This window comes from Myzus persicae, unplaced genomic scaffold (assembly GCF_001856785.1).
Source record: "Myzus persicae strain clone G006 unplaced genomic scaffold, MPER_G0061.0, whole genome shotgun sequence".
NCBI classification, from domain to species: Eukaryota; Metazoa; Arthropoda; class Insecta; order Hemiptera; family Aphididae; genus Myzus; species Myzus persicae.
In genome coordinates this window covers 1-15,144 of record NW_019104487.1, presented here as the reverse complement: position 1 = coordinate 15,144, position 15,144 = coordinate 1, and the positions used below count along the sequence as shown (strand labels likewise).

At 27.9% G+C, this 15,144-nt stretch overlaps 3 protein-coding genes across 3 annotated transcripts; 2 read left to right on the top strand and 1 right to left on the bottom strand.

Annotated features, from left to right (window-relative positions):
* The first annotated feature begins 3,223 nt into the window (after positions 1–3,223).
* Positions 3,224–3,978, top strand: LOC111042485 (SCAN domain-containing protein 3-like). The gene has a single exon (XM_022327112.1). It carries the CDS (start codon positions 3,430–3,432, stop codon positions 3,769–3,771), a length of 342 nt encoding a protein of 113 aa, XP_022182804.1. The 5' UTR covers positions 3,224–3,429; the 3' UTR covers positions 3,772–3,978.
* Positions 3,979–7,261: 3,283 nt separating this feature from the next.
* On the top strand, positions 7,262–10,347 carry LOC111042481. The gene is made up of 4 exons (XM_022327109.1): positions 7,262–7,894; positions 8,730–8,798; positions 10,018–10,110; positions 10,222–10,347. The coding sequence occupies exons 1-4, from the start codon at positions 7,262–7,264 to the stop codon at positions 10,345–10,347; spliced, it is 921 nt and encodes a 306-aa protein (XP_022182801.1).
* Positions 10,348–12,547: 2,200 nt separating this feature from the next.
* LOC111042484 (zinc finger MYM-type protein 6-like) lies at positions 12,548–15,130 on the bottom strand. Its single transcript, XM_022327111.1, has 2 exons — positions 13,118–15,130; positions 12,548–13,009 (listed from the first exon to the last, which is right to left on the bottom strand). The coding sequence occupies exon 1, from the start codon at positions 15,033–15,035 to the stop codon at positions 14,241–14,243; it is 795 nt and encodes a 264-aa protein (XP_022182803.1). The 5' UTR covers positions 15,036–15,130; the 3' UTR covers positions 12,548–13,009; positions 13,118–14,240.
* Between the last annotated feature and the right edge of the window lie 14 nt (positions 15,131–15,144).

The window sequence follows — 15,144 nt, the reverse complement described above, 5'->3', positions numbered from 1 at the left end:
TTTGTTCATATAAAAATTAAGGTAATAAAATAATAATAATAATTAAAAAATTCTATTGACATAGTCATAAGTCGATATATTGCATATACATATTAAATATACATATACATAATAAAATGAAAATATATAGTATTATAAATTATATTAAAGTCAATATACTCAATATTATTTGTTTGATGATATTATATACATATACAAAATTGAACGAGTGAGCATTGGTATTTATATTTATTTTTATAATTTTATCTGATCGTCGACTTGGTGTAAAGCAATAAATTAAGATAATAAAGATAACATTTTCTTAATAAGCGATATCATCATATCGGTGTTGGATGTTGGTATTTATGTTTCATTCGCGATTTGTATCGCATATAGAGTGAACATATGTAGTGTATCGTGTATAGTGTCAAAAAGTGTGTCAATTATTAAAATGGATCTACAAAATTAAAAAAAATTCTAAACAGAAAAAGGCAAGCCGTGCATCTTAGTCGATGGATATAAATACATGGGAATTCAATGTACTGAAAAAATGTGGTAGTATCCGATACCGTTGTACTAATAAAAACTGTTCTGCTAGTCTACTAGTTAATAATGATGTTACAATAGTTATTAGTATGCTTAATGATCATTATAATCATAATGTAATTGCGGAAAATATCGTTAATAGGCAAATTATCAATTCCCGTATCAAAAGGAAATGCGAAAATGATTTATTAACAAGGCCGAATAAAATAATTCGAGCTGAACTTCAAAATGCAGAAAACGATATTGAACTTGTGCATTCTGATTTGAGGTTATGGAGAAAAAGTATGTACGATTTCCGTCGTAAGAGTATTCCTAAAATTCCAAAAAATTTTGAAAAATCAAAAGTTCAAATATTATTGATAGACGTGAAAATATAATAAGTAATACTGGTGAGTTATTTTGCCATATGGAAACAATTTCAAGTCCGGTAATGTTTACTTGTGCTACTAATCTTGAAATATTAAGTCAATGCTCTCATATATTTGCCGATGGGACGTTTTCTCATTCCCCCAAATATTATGAACAACTTTATACTATTCATATATACTGCAAAATGGTTTTTATATACCTATAGTGTTTTGTTTTTTGACTTCAAAATCAACTCAAACATATATTGATATGTGGCTTACAATTATATAATTGTGTTTGAAATTGACTGGTATAAATATACGGCTATCATTGTCTCAATCAACTTTTCATTTCGATTTTGAAAAAAGTGCACATAACGCTGTTAAAGAAATTTTCCCGGACTGCAGAATTATGGCATGTAGGTTTCATTTAAATCAAAGTTGGTTTAGACATATTCAAAAAGATAATCAGCTATTAAATGAGTATAAATCAAGTTCTGTATTGGGTGTTTGGCTAAAAAAATTTTTTGCATTAGGATTTCTACCAGCCAATTTAGTAGAAAATGCTTTTTTACATTTAATTGAAAATGCTCCTACGTCTAATTTTGGATTTGCTGATTATTTACTTAAAAACTATGTAGAAACCGATGCACAATTTCCACCAACTTTATGGGCAGATAAACCATCAGAAGAAGTCAGAACAACTAATGGTCCAGAATCCTTTCATAAGCACTATAATTCCCAGTTTTATACCTCGCATCCACCTACTTTCCAAATAATAAACATATTATTAGCTATTCAAACTGAAACATATTTAAAAATAAATAGTATTAAACGTAATGAAAAAAATAAATTACGAAAAGAGCAAGAAAACAACATTAAATTTATAATTGATACTTGGGAACAATTTAAAAATAATAAAATATCAATGAATGACTATTTACAAGCAATGGGACCATGTTTTTGTGCTAGTCACCAAATGTAATTTTTAAAAACCATTATAACCATTTTATATTTTACTACCATTATTTTTATATGACCAAAAAAAAATATCGACTTATGACTACCTATGTCAATAGAATTTTTTAATTATTATTATTATTTTATTACCATAATTTTTATATGAACAAAAAAAATATATTGACTTATATGACATATCTAATTTAGAAAAAAACAATTTTTAACCAAGCCAACGATTGTTTACAGTCCTAAGCCTGTAATAATTGGGAAGGAAAATTGTGAATTCATAGGTAATAAGTTTAAGTCGTCATAGACCTAATAACTAGTTATATGGTTCAAGTGCATGTATATGAAAATGTATTGTATGTATACATTATTTTATGTTGAATATAAATTATTATATATATTATATAGTATATAGTATATACACATATCATTTGGTGCGCAATGGTGTTGTGATTTTAACAGGTAAAAAGGGATTGGGGCGCAATCGTGTTGCAAATTTTTTGCGAAATCGTGGTATAATTATTCGGGTCAAAAATGGAAAATTTGCGCAATCGTGTTGTAGCCTTAGTTCTTATCAAATATGTTGAAAACCTACAGCTGCTTGCTGGCGCTATCTAGTATTTTTTTTTATTGCACACAAATTATATACGAATTCCCATTGATTTTTAATTAAATCATCTTTAGGAACTCTAAAAACTGTTTTTAAAGACGAACAGTCACGTGTACAACATTTGTAAGGCATTTTATATATTATTTATCAAACAATAGAGGAAAAAGTAATATTGGCAAATGAGGAAAAATACTTAAATAATAAATACTATAATCAATATTGAATTATTGACTATATAGCACAGAGTAAGAACTAAGAATATACATATAGTCTATATAGCAGGGGTGGCCAGCGAGAAGAGACTCGTGAGCCACCAAATATATTAATAAATATGAAAGAGCCAAAATGTAAAAAAAAAAGGTCATATTACTATATAATTTTTATATATATGTGATATTGTAAATAAAATAAGATAAGGTATCGTATTTAATAAAATGTGAAGAATACGATAACAATAATTGTACGATAATCTCAAATTAAATTTTATCTTCATAAATACCATAAATATAAAAATATCATACAGACATAGACACACATGGATAATGGATATTATGTCTTCATAGTGCTTTTTGACGTCGTGCGTGTAAGTGTAACAACACAACATTAATAAAATAATTATTATGTCTAAGAAACGCAAGTATGAAGAAGAACACAGAGAATTCAAATTACAATGGGAAGAAGAGTTCTTTTTCATAGAACGACATTTTTAGTTTCCAAAATAAGCTTAAACTTTTTCAAAGAGACTTAAGAATAAATAATTTAAACCATTTTCCGTACTTAAAAAAAATTGAGGATTATTTGGTTGGAATAGCAATAAAATTGAATTGTGAAGATTATGTACAAAAATTAGAGTGTTTATCAACTCACTTTGAAGATCGATTTAAAGACTTGAAATTACTTAAACCTTCGATTGCATTTTTAGAAAATCCCTTTGTCATTAATGTTATTGAAAATGGATGTCCAATATTAAAATCGATTTCAATGGATACGGCAGCTTTAGAAATTGAACTCTTAGAATTATTAGAAGATGAAGGACTGAAGCAGTTCAAATACAGTTGTCATTCTTTGTTGGAATTTTGGAAACATGTGCCTGTTATTAAATATCCAAAAATTACTCTTTGCGCTCAAAAGTTAATATCGATTTTTGGAACAACATATTCTTGTGAGTCTCTATACTCAACCATGAAAATGATTAAATCTAAACATCGATCAACATTAACGGATGATCATTTAACTGAATTGTTAAGGACTGCGTTAACAACATATAGTCCTGATTTTAAAAAGCTTACATGCAAAATAAACACACAACAAATAAGAAAATAGTCTATGAAGAAAAATTATATCAAGAACACTTTATTTTTACAAATTTTTTTCTATACACTGTAATTTAATAAAATATTATACTTTTTCAAATACATAAATTCATGTTTTCAAATTTTTTGTAAAAAGGTTACGATAAGATGCGAGCCGCAAAAGTCTATGACGCGAGCCGCATGCGGCTCGCGAGCCGCGGTTTGGCCACCCCTGCTATATAGTCTAAAAATAAAAGTAATTACAGATAGGTACAGCCATGATTACAATTTATAGTTTTACTATTGTAGATGCTAGACAGCGCTGTAAAAAATTGTAGGTTCTTCAATAATTTTGATAAGAACATTTGTTTTACACATTTTAACGTCTCGATGTGCAACCATCCTATCTACAGCCGTGATCACGCATCTAGGAACAAACGACACCAGGTGCAGCATAACTTCAGCAATATTATGTGATTGCGGTCAGCGAATGCTCCACACCATAGTACGTATCACATTTAATCATATTATATTATGAGAGTAAAATTTCAGTTTATTTATCCTCTCTCTAAACATAAATTTGTAAAATGAATGCAAACTAAATTTATAGATTCTGTGAGGAGACATCAGAAACCTTGTATTAGATTTTCAAACTTTTTGACCCAACGAATAACATTGTATTGACATTTACCGGAATAAAACCAAAAAAATTGGAAATTGAAAATGTCAGTAATGAGTTCAAAACATATTAAAACATTTTGAAAATTTTTGTCGAGTATAGGAAATTATAAAATAAAAATTTTGTGTGAATTTCAAGTATCTACAGTTATTTGTATTAAAATTAAAACTAAGTAGGAAAATCGTTCCATGAGAAATCCAGTGAAAATCCAGTAAACAAATTCAACTTCCAACAATCAAAAAAATTAAATGTGACTTTTCAGTTAACAAAATAACGAGGAATCCTATTTCATTAATATAATTATCAAAAACTTAATCCGTGAATTTTCAAATCCGATCGTCATTCGGTTAGATACCTACCCAATATAAATCTGTTATACAACATGTGAGTCTTTTTCAAAAACTAATTGATTTAAGAAAAAAATTTTATTTTTTCTTGATTAAATGTATTACTTAAAAAGTTTTTCAAATTTTAACACTTGACCCGTAAAGGGTTCAAATACTTCAAAACCCTTGTTCTATATTGAAAGTATAACTATTTAAATGTGAAATTGAGTTTTGTTAATAGTTTATTTTTAATAGGATTTGTATTAAACTGCATAATTCCATGATAAAATCATATTATTAACCTAAAATATTAAGAACTGTTTATGCACAAACAGAATAAACAACCCAATATTTAATTATATTTTGACAGTACTATATTTACCATGACAGTAGAATAATGATCTATATAAGTACATTTCTCACTAATAATTCATAAAATTATTGAATTTATTTATTTTTCAATTACAACGACTGTTCGACATTCAATTTATAATTGTATTATAATAAAAACTATTCGGTTACAAGTATCAAATATTACTTATCAATATTTCAATAACAACATAAATTAAGTTGTAACGAAATTGAATTCTTTATGATTGTAATATCATTAACTTTTATTATATTTTCTTTTTTGTATACGTACAATTCATATATTATTGGTTCAAGATTCTTTTTTTATAGATACATTAATACTCTTCCAATAGTACAGCGAAATTAGTTTAAATTTTAATTTTAATACATACAGGGGGAGAGGGGCGACAAACTGACTAATCACCACAGCGAATTCAATCCTGCAGTTATATGTGGCACTGTACTTTTGGTGTACGAACAAGGGCTCGTTATGGAATGTAGACGGTTACGGGGTCGGTGTAGCAGCGATTGATATGCATATGCACATAACAGCTTACGGACGGTGGCACAAAATTGATAAAAACGATTCACTTTTTACTGTACAGAGCACGGGAGGGCATCTATATTCTATAGATATACTGACGCCGTTCACAATCAAATTTCGTTTGCATGGACTTGTGGATGTGTTCGGTGGCTCGAAGGCGATAAAAAGAAAACGTGCTGCAATATATGATATAACGAGGTTATAAACACTCGTCTCGTCTGCTGACCACGTGAGGATTCAGTTGTATATTTAGGTTCGGCATTATTTAGTGCATTACCATTTATAACGGCATTTAACCACGAACGTCTGGCGTATAGCTTTCCTGTACAACGGGGAAAGCGTTGTGGAAGATGTTTGATGCGTCATAATTTTGCTGTCTCTTTCAACGTATTTGTTAACCTAACCTATCATTTTGACGAATTTTTAAACTGTGACAGTATAATGATTATTGACTTAACTTAATAAATAATAATTCCAAATAAAATTATGTTTGTATTCATTTATTTTTAAATTATTATAATCGTTTGAAATAATATAATTTATAATTCCATAAAAATAATAAATATTTGTTTTTAAATATCAAATAAAACTTTCATTACCTATTTAGTATCAAAACAACATTTTCTTAAAATGACGAATGTGTATAATGTAACGTTGAGGAATATTTTATATTTGTGCAAGTTTGTTGGCATCATTGACATGTCTTATATATTAGAGCCTAGTGGATTAATAATTCAGAGTACAGAAACAATATATAAATCTCTAGAATTGACACGAATGATTATGCTAATAGTATTCACATACACTATATACACAAATTTCTCATTTTTTGAACTAATATATTTGTTCAAATTATGGTCCGTCATTATTTCATCAAGAGTATCGGAAACACGGGTGATTCAGTAAGATAATTATAGCAATAATATCAAACAATTACGAAATTTAAAATAACTTATAGTTTATACTTAATTTTTTTCAAAAACAACGAGTAACAACTCTTTTATATAACTAAACAGTAACCAGCAGGTTTTGTGTGTATATCATAGTATATAAGATTTCACTTGGTTGATTACAGTAGGTACATTTTAATTTCATGATAAAATAAAACACCATCCTCAATAACAAATACATAAACTAAAAACGCTAAGAGTTAGCAAGCAATTATTTAAGATTTGCAAAATGTTGATATTCCTCCTCTTCAAACATACACACTGATTACTTTTCTAACGAACAATACTGAGAACCCCCAAATACCAAACGTATTTTTGAGACCAAGCTACAAACTTCTATATAAAGAATTTTCTGAATAGTGGACAGAATTTCAGTGAAAGAACGTGTCAGTTATTTTATATTTAGTTATTTAACTTAATTCAAATTTTTTTTTCAAATATTTTATATCTCAAGCATGTACCTACATATTTTGTAAAAATATTTTTGATATTACTATTTTTGGTTATTCGGGTGATGGAATAACGATTGTATATTAGGATGAGTAATGAATTTTCATTAAAATTGCATGAATACAAATATTAAATTTTAATGTTGATTGTGCTCCATGCAGTGTATAAACTGCAAATATAATATAATCTTATATTTTTCTTATTTTGTTATTTGTAGGTTGATGAACGGCATCATCGAGTACGATCAAAAACTAAAATCACTTCCAAGATTTATGGTGATTCATCAGCATTCACCAAGGAAAAATTATTGGAATTCAATTTTCATTCTTACAATATTTTTTTATATTGCTGAGACATTTGCCTATGTTATTTTATGGCCACCAAAGACTATGAACTTCATTGTTATCAAATTGTATTTTTTTCGGATAGAATCTATAGTGGATGTTGCAGTTATTTTTTTGACACATTTTTTCCTGCAACAATTAGAGTATAGATTTCAGACGTTGAATGATTCTTGGAAATATCTTCTTCCCGGATTTCTACCCTTTCCTGAGGAATGGACACGTTCCATGACAGAAATGACGCTGGATAAAATACGGTTGTTACACGCTGAACTTTCGGACTTATTGAGATTATTCAGTTTCGGTTTCGGACAATTACTTTTAGGATTTTTTGTATTTAGTTATTTTGATATGCTACTGAAAATTTATTATTTTATGTTTTTTGATGATACGAATTCTGAAAAATTCATTTTTTCAAATTTTCTAAGAAAATTATTACCTCAACTTCTCAACCTCAAAAACGTTATATTTGTTTTAGCTGTTATCGTAGCTGCATCTCGTGTTCACGAAAAAGTAACAATGATTAATAACCGAATATTTAATTATTTATACATAAATAATGACCTTTATGTCTGTTCCTTTATTTCCACCTTCAGTTATTATAGTAATTTAATTGTTGAGGTTATATATTTATTATTTACCAATTTCTGCGTATTGCCTTCTATGCTTTTAAATAAGATGTATAACAATATTGATTACACTAAAATAACTAATACCATGACTATCCATAAATGAAGTAAATTAAATAGTATAATATATTGTGAGGCAATAAGAGTTAGAAGTGACCTATTTCAGTCACTTAATTATCATATACCTAGTAAACCTACTTGATACCTAGTAGGTTATTTAAATTCTCACTGTTCCTTTTAGTCCACGTGCAGTTAAATACCTAGTCAAGTCACTTGATGTGGTTAAATATTTAATATTGATGGTTTTCTGAAAATATATGTCTTTAAATGTTTTTTCGAAATACAGATATTATAAAAAGTATAATTTTATTTTATTTTAGTTTATTTTATTTTAGAACTAGTGTGATTTATTAACTACAATAAATGTTTCGTATTTCTTAAACTAGGATTTATTACATAAATCCTTTCGAATTTATTTGTACTTTAAAATTTTTTTTATTAATAAATTCCCTTTATGTCTATGTCATAGGTAATTTATTAATTTACCGCAGAAATTTTTGAAAATATCTAAGTTATTGATACACAAAAGAGGTAGACACTGAAAATTGTTTAAAAAAAATAAATATATTATTATTGCACCGAATAACCTATTAAACATCTAAAGAATTAATTATTTAAACTTTAATTGATAACATCATATTGTATTTTTATACCCACAGAAACAGAAGATGATTTCACATTTACGATTAATAAGGATATCAAATTTATCGGCAAACCTAAAAATTCAAGTAAATATAATATAATCAATGTAATACAGATGATATCATTATTTTAGATTCTGAGCGGAGTGATGAATCTATTGATTTTACAATGATGTGTGTTTTTATATTTATTTATATTTTTTTTGTGTCTGTCTTAACGGTTTCTTGCAGTAAAAGTGCTTCCATTTTCTTCAACAGTTACTTTTCTGGTACAAATTAATCTAGTTGATGTATATGTTAGGTCAAAATTTAAAATCCCCAACAGTTTTCAAAAGCAATAGGAAAAACAAACAAAAAATAAGGGAAAAACGGGATTTTTTACGCAGAACCAGTTTTCAAAACAATCGATTTTGGTTGTTAGTGTAACTTAAACAATATGATAGTAGATACATGAAATTATCACTGAATATTTGTGTTTGCATTTCCTTTATAGCATACAATTTTCAAAATATTTTGACTTGTGTTCAATTATTTATATGCATATGCCATTTTTGATTATTATTAATTTTTTAAAATTAATGTCGATAAAAAATGTTTCACTTGGTCAAAAAACTTGTAAATGTCATACAAGGTTCCTCATAAGTTGTTAATGAAAATTAAAAAAATGTTGAGCGGAAATCCACAATCATTTTTTATGAGCGTTTACACTTAGAATTTTGACAAAATTCCTAAAAATCACGACAATTAGCAAATTATATTTAGTTAGAAATTCATAAAAAAATTTTTTTAATATCTAAGATTTAAAAATGTAATTTAAGATTCCTTATCAGTTTGTCTAGCTTTATTAAAAAAAAAATTCTACTGACTGATGGATTCTATGAATATCTACTTTTTTTGACTTAACAATTTTTTACAAGGAGTTCAACGAAGAGTGATTTTTGGGATTGATATATAATGTATATAATGTCTCATTTTTAAAAACTGTACCTCAGGTAGCAGCCCGTATAAAGTACTCGAAATAAAATTAAATAAGGAAGACATGTGAATGTCGAGTATGTCCTATTCTTAGACATGATAGTTTTACTTTTTCTTTTCTTTTACATCATGATTGTCTGCTTTTTTGATAGTCAGCCCACTCTCTAGATCCATTCTATATCACTGTTTAATGGTTTATAGAAAATAATTATTTTATTTTCACAGTTATTTACTGCTGTTGTTCGTTTTTTTATATTTAATTACAATTTACAATACCATTGTGCATTGATGTTATTATAATATACTAATATTTTATAATTCTGCATTATAGGTTAAATTGTTTATGAACCAAATAACAGTTTTTGAATCCAGCGAAATCACAGCTTTTGGAATATTCAGTATAAACTTGAATCTTGTTATATCAGTTAGTATGTAATAATTTCAAGTTGTGCTATTACTTAAAATATTTTTTTTTATGTATTTGAGCACAATAAACAAAGATTGGTATAAAAATGAAATATATTTTTGTTTTTAGATACTAATATTACTTATCACTGGTATAGTAACATTAATACAAATGAAGAATCATTCAATAATTTTGCAATCAAGACAACATGTGGAGAATTTTATGAGTGGTATTCATAATTTAACATTCAACTAAGTTAAAATTTAATTCAACCAAGTTAAAATGCAAGAAACCTATAGGTTAAGAACTGCGAATAGCAGCAGGCAATTATTTAAAAAAAAATTCTTGGGTTAGATTTGTAGTGAAAAATTATACTTTATTCTAAAAATCCACTACTTCACTACTTCCTACTCTCAAAAGAAAGTTTGCCTAAGTTAACCTGGAACTTGGAAGTCAATAAATTGACTTACATGTACTATCTACAAAAACAAATATAAAACTGAAGTATTAAAAGTTAATGACAGTACAACACATCATACAAGATACAACAGATGATCCATTAGATGCTTGAAATGTATTAAATAATTATTTCATAAACGCCGGTAAAAATCGGGCTGATAAATTCACGAGAAACACAAACAAGAATTCAAACGTGAATAAAAAATTTGAAGTACAATATTTTGACGATTTTTTTCTAAAATAATTTATGTCTCAGATGTATTATATTAATTACAAGCAACTATGGAGAAGACTCTGCTGATAGAATATGATAACAGTTACAATATTTAAAAGTAATTCAGAACAAATTGTTAATCCACTTGTGCCTATATACAATTTAAGTATTAAGCATTGTAGTTTCCCAGATGATTTTAAATTAGCTTTAATCTAAAAATTCTATAATGGGGGAAATTGAAAAACTATGGGAATAATTATGAATGTAATCTAAAGCTAACCTTAATCTATTTTTTTGTTTTATTGTATTTTTAGTATTTACATGTTTTTTATTATTACTATAAAATAAAGTAATTCCAATCACAAAAAAAAAATTCTTACTGAAAAAAATTTAAAAAATAAGGTTTTGAAGTTATATTGTTAATCTAACTATTCTAAATATAATTTTACTAATTTTATAGCTCAATCTTTACAATTCTGTACCTAATTTTACAGAACCTGCTACACAAAAATTGTACATTTCCTATACCAAAATTCAGTATTTAACAATAATTCCAAAATTTAAAAAAACAGCAATTACTCTGTCTGTACGTCACTGTCCGGCATAATCATTGCAGATAGACCTTATATTTTACTATTGGACAAGAAAGGTGTACAACAACATCTCGTAGTGATGTAGGCTATCTTTACGAAAAAATTATTTGATTTAGCCTGTCTTTAAGAATAAAATACAATAATTTATAGAGCTGTATAATATGTTACACTACTACCCTCACTTCCATGCACGCGAGTAACCGAGTAATCAAAAACTCAGTCTATGTTGTTACGCTTTCTATACATTCATTCAAGATGGATTTATCTTTATAAATCCACCTAGCACTCATTGCTTGTCGAGTAGTTTAAGCCGTTTAAGGACTATGGGCAAAATCCTGTCATCTGTTTGGATCCTATAAGGTTCCCATGGTAATAAACTAATATAATAATCAATTTGTCTTATCAGCTTATCTTTGTATACAAATAATAAATTAAGTCAGATCAAATCAATTTTACCTAGACTGAAAGGAGATTCCATTTTTTAAATTTTTTTATAAATCTTATTTTTAAAACATTATTTTGTTAAATATTATATTTTTCATGATATACCTAATATAGAAAATACTAATAGAAATATGACTAATGAGTAATGACTATATTTTATAATTTTAATTAAAATGTCTAATAATTGTTTGTTATTCGTAAAAATATATGTTTTACAAATAATAATACCAATAAGCAAATTTCAAGAGGAATATGTTAAGAAAGATATTAGACCCAAAAAAAGTTCGCTCAACCGGCCAGTGGGAACGATGGACAAATTTAGAACTTAGGGAATTATTCAGTGAGGCAGATTTAGTAGCAACACTGAAAACCAAGAGTACTAACTGGGCGGACACATAATATGAAGAACACCACTCAGATAACTTGAGAGGCAACAAAATGAATTCCCAATGAAAAGAAGCTATTAAGAAGGCCAAGGCAAAACGCTAGACTGAGTTAAGAGTGACCTGCAAATTCTAGGAGACTGTAGAGAAGCATGGAAAATGTGGTGGTTGTGGCGAACAGCCTAAGGTACTAAGCACAAAAAAAATACCAATATTTTCAGTACTATCGAGTTATGTTTAGTCTTAAATTATTTAGTATTTATATTTTATGTAATTTTATAAAGTTGTTATGTTGTCTAAGATAGTAAGATGAACAATATAAAAATTAATTTCTTTAAAAGTGGTGCGCACTTACGATATTAATAACTAGGCAGGGGCGGACTGGCTCCTTCAGAGCGGCCCGGGAATTTTTTTTCAAGCGGCCCATTGCCCATAAACCATTGGCTAAAGTCTTTTTTTTTTGTGACATCGACGGCGGTGCCGGAACTGCTTAAGCATTATATTAACATATTGTCTAAGGTCTAATCTTATACACTATTACACTAGTACACTACTTACGTTTAAAATACCACACACTTTCTCAGTTGAATATTCAAATTATAATTAATACTAACAGAAGATAGATAAAACATTTTAGAAATATATGGTAATGATTATTTATTTGATCAAGGAATTAATAATTTGTGGAGTGTTTTGCTTTTTTGAGCTAAACGGTCTATGACAGTTTGGTACGGTATATCACTTAAAATACTTTTTTCTGTAGCCATTAAAACAAAAGCTTCTAGGTTGTCCTGTGTCATACTATTCCTATAAACGGTTTTCACCTGAAAAAGATAATTACATTCATTTTTTTAGTATATAAAACAATTAAAAATTCAATAAATAAATAAATATTATTTTATTTTATTATTTAAAAATGTAATGTTTAGTACCTGCTTTAATTTTGAGAAGGCTCGTTCACAAGCTACTTGCGTAATGGATAAAGTTAATAATATTTTATAAGCTTTATATAGCATAACATATGCTTTACTATACATGTTATACTTATGTAATAAAGTAAAACAACATCTTAAACAATTTCTGCAAGATTCCTTTTTAATTATAGTGCATACGTCGTTCACTACAGACTCCGATTCATCATCTTCATCAACACTGTCTATACAAACCATAAAATATTAATTTACAGAATACTCAAGTGTATATTATTTTACCTGGATTATCGATGTTTTCGTGTTCATATTCATCTTGAATAGTTTTTTTAATATAGGGCCATTTTTGTGAAAAATCTATTAACTCTTCTCGTAATAAAACTTCAATTCGTTCTGTCATACGAGATTCATCATCACCGAACTCTGACTTTTTATTTTCATTCAAATGCTGACATATTAGCTGAGTTATTTTTTTAAAAATATTTTTCCCTGATATACTTTCAGATTTAATTGGAAAATTTCTTGGGTCAAAAAATGACATGTCGGTGTATAAGTCCTTGTGCTTAGTAAATCGTTCCTGTAAGCTTGAGATAATAGAATCCATTATGCAATTAAACCCACTTATTTTATATCGTTGGGTGGCGTCAGCTGGTAATTCATCAGTCTTTTTAGTTTTATATTTATCTTTTTTACCACGACATCTAGTGACCGGAAATGATGTTTCTACTTCAACTTCAGAATCCATTTCTTCTAACTTTTTGTTTTGAGTGACTGCGAAAGTTTTAGCAGTTTCATATATTTCTTCAAAACATCTGGATTGTTTTTGTAATGTATCAATTGACGATCGAACTAGACGATGAGCTTGCATAAAATCTAGTCCAGAAGTTTGTAAATAGTTGGACAGAGGAGTGGTTGTTTGAAATATTTTCAAGTAAATATTGGCTGTTATTATAATCTCAAATTTAGTTATGCTGTTAAGTAATGTCAAAGCGTCGGATCTAGTGTTTTTATTAAATTTTTCTGACGATGATATTAAATATAACGAATGAACTAAATCTACAAACAGCGCTGTATCTGAATTTCCATACTGGCCAAAAATTCTATTAAGTGCATTACTCTTTGACCATCATCGTGTTGAATTTGCTTTGATCAAACGTTTTAATGAATTTTGTTTTGAATGACATTTTTCTAATTGATTAACCCATGTGTCCATTCTACGATATGATTCACGAAAAAATACAGCACATTTGTTTATCAGACCAAATAAACTAATAGAGGGCACATTAGTCTCGCTGGTATCTTTCATAACTAAATTCAGCACGTGTGCGTAACACCATGTATGGATATGTCCTGGAGATTTATTTTCAAGCCATGTAGTAAATCCTGCATACTGACCTTGCATGTTTGATGCACCATCTGTGCTATCTGAAATGCAATTAGCTATGTCAAGTTCATGTAATAATAACGTTTTTTCAGTTAATTCAAATAAATAGCGTCCTTCGCCTGAATGACTTTCTACCATGGATAATAGACGCTCTTCAACTCGATCTGTTACATAGCGTATAATTATTGAGAGCTGATCTTTAACTGATACATCTTGAGTGCTGTCAATTTGAATGGAGTATATTCCTGCTTCTTTTATGTCTGCTACAATTTTTTCTTGTATTAATGATTTGAGTATTTGTATGATATATGTAACTGTAGTTTTTGAAATAAAGGTGATAAGATTTCCTCTGCCTTTAGTTATAGTAGAATTTGATTCAAGTCTGTTTTTGCTTTTATTAATTACGTTTTCTAAATGGTGTCTTAATACATCATCAAATTTTGATATTAAACATAATAATTCTAAAAAGTTGCCATGACTCACATTATTATTTACTAAAGTATATGAAGATTCATTTGTATGAGATCTGTAACTCATACTATTTTTTCCGATACACTTAATAGTTTCAATTATTCTTTCTAGTACTCGGTGTCGTTCTATAACTTCTTTACGTCGAATTTCCCTGGCTGATGAAAACAACATGTTT